Below are 7,772 nucleotides of genomic sequence, written 5' to 3' on the forward strand. Positions count from 1 at the left end.
AATGTTGAATAAGGAATCAGAGTCAAGGCCTACTGGCAGCATTTTGTTGGTGAAGCAAAGAAAGACTGTGAACTGAGAGCTACCCTGTAGCGATCTTTGTTGGTTTGGCTGAATTAAAGATTAAAAGAATTATTCACCCAGCCCTGTGCCATAATGAGACTTCCTTTTAGCCTGGGTATGGCCTTGGACCCTCATCCCAGAATACTTTCTGCAAATGGCAGGTCCCGAAGTAGCTCACTGCATTCAAAGATGAGCACCAGTCAGAAAGAAACTGTTCCAGGACCCACAGAAGATAATTTACATTTCTTTAAAAATGTAGGGAAAACAAAAAGCATACTAGAAACACTCAAACGAAAACGTCACAATAAAATATTATTTTATTGACTTCAAATTTCAATAAAATAAATTCCATGATAACATCAGAGAACAAAGGGATAATATAGTGAGACAAAAAAGAAGATGAAAACATTAGCTAGTAGAGCTCAGAAAAGAAGTAGAGGGGAAAAAATATCACAATAGATATGAGGGCCAAACTGAGAGAAGCGCAAAGAGAAAGAGACTACTGAGTGCACAATAAGGGACAAACAGGTAAGGGTGGAGAAAAGCAAGCAGTTATGGAAAAGCAATCGTAAAGTATTAAAAGGGAGTCAAGAGAAAACATAGATGTGAGAGATAAAGTAGATACAACATAACTGGAAAAGAGAATGTATGTGTTCTATGTATTTATACACATACAGTATATGTACACATATTTATATAAACACGCACACACCTTACACATGCCTCGGGAAAAGCACAGAGACCCATCCCACTGGAGTCACTACAAAGGCACCGGGGAGCTGGGAACACTGTTTGCTTCCACGCATAGGAGTTAGGTGGCTGGACAATGACCTTGAGCACGTATTTTGTTTCTTGAATATGTATTATTTATTTAATTTTTTAAATATGAAAATAAGTGTGTAAGTAATAATATACAGTATCTACATCTACATCTGGAAAATTTAAATACATAGCTTTTGAAGCTTTTACTTTTAACTATCAGTTTCCTGGACATACGGAGGACACAGTAGCAGATTAAATGAGATGCTTGAATGTGCAGTTAGAAAAATCCAAAGAGCAGAAAACAGCACAAAACAAAGAATTTGGTTTCTTTAACAAATAAACAAAGAAAAAAATAAAGTAAGATTTAACAATGTAAGTGATTTATAAAACTTATCTCCAAAAACCAGGTTAGAGCTTATTAGGATCCTGATTTGAACAAGCAAACTATAAAAACTAAATAACACAAAATAACACAAAAAAACCTAAATAACACAAAAATTTGAAAATTAAGTAGACATGTGTTGATGCTAATGAATAGATAAATATTTAAGATACAAAAATGGTATTTAGGTTATATTTTCTAAAGTTTGTCATTTAGACGTAAATACAGAATTACATAATAAAGAAGGGATACGACCTCTGGGCTCTGCAATCGAATAACTCGGGGCTGGCTGGGGACTACGTGGGAGTACAGAAGAAAGGAGTCTGGCCAGGATACAATACTTTTCCTAAAGCTGGTGATAAGCACACAGGCACCTATCATGTTGTGATTCTGCTTATCTACCTGTGTGAAATTTTACATTAAAGGAAAGTCATTTATAACGTTATAATGCACAAAAAAAGAACAAGAATTGTTCTATGAGGCATATTCAACAGACTACTTTGACCTGCAATATCTCTGCTGAGTGAAAGAGCAGTTAGGAGAGGAGAGCACTTAGTACATTCTGATATGCAGGCATAAAATGCAGATATTTGTTTGAGACAGTGACTAACTCCTAGCTCAGTGAATTGAGAATAGTCTTATTGTATTCAGACCTAGTCAAAGCTGGAAGGCAAGAAAATTTTCCCTGACTATAGGAAGCCAAAATGCAATCTTTATATTTCATAACATTTCTAATAATCTCGATGTGATCTCACTGCTTGTAAAGCCCAACCCCTCCCAATCTGCAAGCTCACCTACCTTCCAGGATTGAGCCCAGCCCATTTGCACCATATATAAACTGCTAGGAAACTCATCACACACATCTGCTCCTCTCAGCTCTACCCTCCAGCCTCTCGAGCCTTCTTCAGCCTTCTCATCTTCAGGAACCATGTCTAGCAAATCCACCATGAGGGTCCGAAGCAGCAGCCAGCGTGGCTTCAGTGCCAGCTCAGCCAAAGTCCCTGGGGTCAGCCGCTCTGGCTTCAGCAGCGTCTCAGTGTCCCGTTCCAGGGGCAGTGGTGGCTTCGGTGGAGTGTGTGGAGGAGCTGGCTTTGGAAGCCGGAGCCTCTATAGCCTGGGGGGCTCCAAGAGGATTTCTATCGGAGGTGGCAGCTGTGCTGTCAGTGGAGGATATGGTGGCAGAGTTGGAGGTGGCTTTGGCTTTGGATGTGGAGCCGGGAGTGGATTTGGCTTTGGTGGTGCAGCTGGTAGTGGCTTTGGGCTCGGTGGTGGAGCTGGCTTCTCTGGTGGCTATGGGGGTGCTGGCTTCCCTGTGTGCCCCCCTGGAGGCATCCAAGAGGTCACAGTCAACCAGAGTCTCCTCACTCCTCTGAACCTGCAAATCGACCCCACCATCCAGCGGGTGAGGACTGAGGAGCGGGAGCAGATCAAGACCCTCAACAACAAGTTCGCCTCCTTCATCGACAAGGTGAGCCAAGAGGTCCTGACCTCCAGTGGGGATTCAGAGTCCCCAGACTAGAGGACCCACACATGTCCTACTGGGAGGAGAGTGGGGTGAGGGAGGAAGGAACTCGGACTGGCTTCCCAGTAGGATAGAAGGCAGAATCTGATGAAAATCATTTAGAATTACTGAATCTCTTAAATGTCTCTCATTGCTGTCTAGAAAGAATTCTCAACATTGGGTAACCCTGAAGCAAAAAAGGAAAGGAAAAAAGAAAAGAAAGCAATGAGAAAATGGAATGGATTAGCTTTACCTTCCAAAGAATCTAAAATATTAAAAAATAAATTCCACTGAATACTGCTTTAGAACTTGAGTGATGGAGAAAAAAAGAAAAACGGAAAGAGAAAAGATATTCTAGCTGGATTAGGAGAAAAGACAGAAACAGCCACGTGCTCTGTAGGAACACCAACTGATTCCAGAAAGAGACAGTGACCATTCGATGAGGAGCTTTCCAAGAGAGTCACTCACATGGGCTTTAGGTGGGAAACTAATGATTAACTGGTTTAAAATTTAATTGTTAGATTCTAAACATGTAACATCCCTTTAACCAGTCCTAATAAATAAAAACTGTGTGATTTATATCGGGGAAACAATATTTTAAAATGATATATGACTGCACGTGTCAAGAGAAAGAAGAAACGCTGAGAGCCCCTGATAGGCTCCACAACTTAGAGGGTGACAGCGTCTCAATGCCCACAGGGCAGCTCCACTGGGGAGGCCCGGGAGCTGGGATGGGGAACAGTGTGAGGGGGTAGGACATTGTCAGCTTGAGCCACTGTAATATGTCTGCAGCAGCCGGCCCTGTGGTGGCCACACAGGCCTGCTTGGGGACCTGGCAACTCTCATGTCCAGAATCTTCCTTCCTTTGTCTGGCAAATAACCACTTGTGTTTCTCCAGGTGCGCTTCCTGGAACAGCAGAACAAGGTCCTGGACACCAAGTGGACCCTGCTCCAGGAGCAGGGCACAAAGACCGTGAGGCAGAACCTGGAGCCCCTCTTCGAGCAGTACATCAACAACCTCAGGAGACAGCTGGACAGCATCGTCGGGGAGCGAGGACGCCTGGACTCGGAGCTGAGGAACATGCAGGACCTGGTGGAGGACTTCAAGAACAAGTGAGTTAGGGCAGAAGTGGGCTCAGTTCCTGAAACACACACTTCAAGAGTGTCCATGGGGTGTCCAGGTCCAGATGTGAGCATGACCTGGAGGCATAAACGTATCCATGAAAATAAAATTCACAGATGTTGCCTAGAAACAAACCCCTCAAAACAAAAAGGCCATAGAGGTGGATAGGGAGAGTAAAGAAGGAAACAACTAATAAACCACAAAAGTCATCTCTTAGGCTTACTGGCAGGGAACTCAATTTGGATATATGGACGATAGAAAGTCCTCACCCCAGGCTGCCTTCTCTGTAGCATCTTCACCACTGACTCGGTTCCCTGTTATCCCTTTCTCATTCTAGATACGAAGATGAAATCAACAAGCGCACAGCCGCGGAGAATGAATTTGTGACTCTGAAGAAGGTGAGCTGATTAAAACCAGGGTTGAGGTTTCTTTGCAGGAGGACTCTGGAGCCCTGCCCACAGCTGAGAGCAGAAGAGGTGGGGAGGCTCAAGGATGGGCAGATGGGGAAGGAGGGCTCAGCTGACTCTGGCTTGTGGGCTTATTCCCCAGGATGTGGATGCTGCCTACATGAACAAGGTTGAACTGCAGGCCAGGGTAGATGCGCTCATGGATGAGATCAACTTCACAAGAGCCTTCTACGAGGCAGTAAGCACCTCCACCCTCCTTTATGCCCTCCAATGGGGCTCTGCTCAAGGGTGGGAGATCTTGGGGTTGGGGGCTCTGTGAAAGTCACAGGAGAAAATGAGCTGACCATCTTATGTTCTGCAGGAACTGGCTCAGATGCAAACCCACATCTCGGACACTTCTGTGGTCCTGTCCATGGACAACAACCGTGACCTGGACCTGGACAGCATCATTGCTGAAGTGAAAGCCCAATATGAGGAGATCGCTCAGAGGAGCCGGGCTGAGGCTGAGTCCTGGTACCAGACCAAGGTGAGCAGTGAGTGGGCAGCTGCTGAGGAATCCCTGTGCTCACTCCCTAAACACCAGCAAGCCTACCAGACTTCCCACGGAAAAGGCATTCCTTGGAAGCTGCTGTCCTCTCTCAGAGCGTGTGCCCTGCCCTGAGAGAGTAGATGTTTACAGAATTTATGTGCAATTCTAGTAAGTCAAAGAAACCAAGCAGGAGCAAAGCTGATGTAGATAAGGACTCAGTGGTCTTGGCTTTAGCCTCACCATGATGCTGGTCTCAGAAACCTAGTGCAGGACGTTGCTGGTTCTGAAGAGAACTAGAAAGTCAGTGGTCTCTTAACAAGGTTGGTCTGGGATTGGTGTATAGTCTCCAGTGACCTAGAAACATCGGCATTGCCTAACATCTCTTCGGGAGAAGACGTTAGGTTTAATGTATGAAAAGCCTGATTTCACTGGGAACATGGGAAAAGCCTACACATCACTTTGTCTCTCTGTGGTCTGCAGTATGAAGAGCTGCAGGTCACGGCTGGCAGACACGGGGACGACCTGCGCAACACCAAGCAGGAGATTGCTGAGATCAACCGCATGATCCAGAGGCTGCGGTCCGAGATCGACCACGTCAAGAAACAGGTATGGTGGGGACGAAGGAAATAAAATCGTTTCCGTGCCAGAACACCACGTGGTCATCACAATACCTGGTCAATCCCCAGGTTTGGTGAACTCCCTGGGGATTGAGGGAAGAGCAGGGAGAGGAGACCATGCAGTTTCCACCCTTAGTGAGTTCCCACAGGTGGGAGAGATGGATCCTAACCCAAGGGCATGAGACATACAGGTGAACAAAACCAGTTTCCCCTGTCAGAGCTGTAAAAATATAGTCAGAGGCATTGAAGAGACATTATATAAGAAGAACAGTTGATTTGGTAACACAGGGAACCGGGAAAGAAAAGGCAGGCCAGCAAGTGAGCAAGATTGGTGCAAATCCACTCAGGTTCAAGGTGGAAAAAAAGAAAACCCAGTCAGGCAAAGACACAGGACAAAGACCTGTGTCACCTACAAATGCGACATGAAAGAAACTCATCATCACCTCGATGAGAATATTGTAATTTTGTACAAGTTAGTGTAGCTACCAGATGACATTATCCAAAGCTGTCAAGATTCAAAACAAGCTAGTGGGTCCATTTCTTCCATGGTCCCCTGGTCTATGCCTGCTGTAGTGTCTTCCACCACTCAGCCCCCACATCCTCATGCAGGGTGGCTAGCCCAAAGGGGCATGGGTTTTCTCAAGGGATTCATAAACTAGAGAAGGTTGGCAGAGTGGACAAAGTCTGGAGGAAAATGGTGCCAGCTCCTTTTCCATGCAGTCTGGGCTCTGGATCTCTGCCTCCCTGAGAAAGAGGAACCAGGCTTAGTCCCTTCTGGAGGACTAGATTACAAGTTCATTCTGTCCATCTCCCCCTCCAGTGCGCCAACCTGCAGGCCGCCATCGCTGATGCTGAGCAGCGTGGGGAGCTGGCCCTCAAGGACGCCAAGAATAAGCTAGCCGAGTTGGAGGACGCACTACAGAAGGCCAAGCAGGACATGGCCAGGCTGTTGAAGGAGTACCAGGAGCTGATGAATGTCAAGCTGGCCCTGGACGTGGAGATCGCCACCTACAGGAAGCTGCTGGAGGGCGAGGAGTGCAGGTGGGTAATTCACAGCCTCCTTAGTCAGTCACCTGGCTGCTTCTCCATGATGCCCAGCCAGGGAGTGTGAGTTTCAAGCACTGTAGTGATGGCCATAATTGCTACTCCCTGAGAACCAATGAAAGGGCAGTCTCTCCATGGATTGTCCTCACCTGGAGGCTTCCCACACTGGTCCAGCAGTGGCTGTCTGAGGTCTCATGGCCCCTGTGTTTCCTCCTTCCTAGGCTGAGTGGAGAAGGTGTTGGACCAGTCAACATCTGTAAGTATCATTGCTTGACAACTCCCCTTGCCCTTGAGTTCCTCTGACTGCACTCAGGCTGGCAGAGTGAGCTCACCATGCCTGTGTGTCCTGTGCCCTCCCCTCCACAGCTGTGGTGCAGTCCACCGTCTCCAGTGGTTATGGCAGCGCTGGTGGTGTTGGCGGCGGCTTAGCCCTGGGCGGAGGCAGTGGCTACTCCTATGGCAGTGGTCATGGCCTCTCAGGTGGCTTCAGTTCCGGCAGTGGCAGAGGCTTGGGTGGTGGCCTCAGCTCTGTTGGTGGCAGCAGTTCCACTGTCAGGTACACCACCACCTCATCCTCCAGCAGGAAGAGCTACAAGCACTGAAGTCCTCCTCTTGGCCGGCCAGTCCAGATTGTCTCAGGGCCCCTGTCCAGATGCATGACCCTCTCTTCTGGTTGCTTTTTCTCTCCTGCCTCAGACTTCTTTTGACCTCTGTGTTTAGCAGAAGTTGTCTAGTCTTCATTTCCTCTCTCTATTCCTGCTGGGTCTGAGTTTTCATTATTCACCCTCGGAAGATCTACAGTTAGTGTCTTGAAGACATGCAGACATCTTTGTGATGTTCCCATCTTATTAGCAATTACATCAGTCTGCCATTACTCTGGGAAGAAAATGACCTATGCCCCTATAAAGCTCCATCTACATCATCTACACTCTACAGAATGGGAGTCTTCCTTTTGATATCTGAGTGTCCTGCTCATTATAACTCTTCCCACAAGCTGCTCATAGGACAGTTAAGTGACCTTTCAATCTGTATCCCTACATGGTATTGACACAACATCATCATGTACAGAGTTGTAGTCCTGTGAATTTTTTCTGTTTCCTTTGCTTTCTTTGGTTGTATTCAATAAAGCAGATTTTTAATACAAGGTTTCTGTGTCAGATTGTATTGCTGATCACGTATTGGTTCTGAAACTTTCTCATCCCAGGCAATAATCCTCATCTTTGGAAAATCCATCTTTCAGCCCCACTGACAACTTACCCTGCGTCATACCCAACTCTGTCGGTCGGCATTACAGGAGACTCAGTTATCCTGTGGGTGGATGCCTACCAACACCTCTTCAGCCCTTTG

At 46.6% G+C, this 7,772-nt stretch overlaps 1 protein-coding gene across 1 annotated transcript; it reads left to right on the forward strand.

Annotated features, from left to right (window-relative positions):
- The first annotated feature begins 2,057 nt into the window (after positions 1-2,057).
- Positions 2,058-7,569, forward strand: LOC112318303 (keratin, type II cytoskeletal 6A). The gene is made up of 9 exons (XM_024575503.4): positions 2,058-2,672; positions 3,604-3,818; positions 4,166-4,226; positions 4,378-4,473; positions 4,597-4,761; positions 5,245-5,370; positions 6,202-6,422; positions 6,647-6,681; positions 6,792-7,569. The coding sequence occupies exons 1-9, from the start codon at positions 2,133-2,135 to the stop codon at positions 7,025-7,027; spliced, it is 1,695 nt and encodes a 564-aa protein (XP_024431271.1). The 5' UTR covers positions 2,058-2,132; the 3' UTR covers positions 7,028-7,569.
- The last annotated feature ends 203 nt before the right edge of the window (positions 7,570-7,772 follow it).

This window comes from Desmodus rotundus, chromosome 3 (assembly GCF_022682495.2).
Source record: "Desmodus rotundus isolate HL8 chromosome 3, HLdesRot8A.1, whole genome shotgun sequence".
In the NCBI taxonomy this organism is placed as follows: Eukaryota; Metazoa; Chordata; class Mammalia; order Chiroptera; family Phyllostomidae; genus Desmodus; species Desmodus rotundus.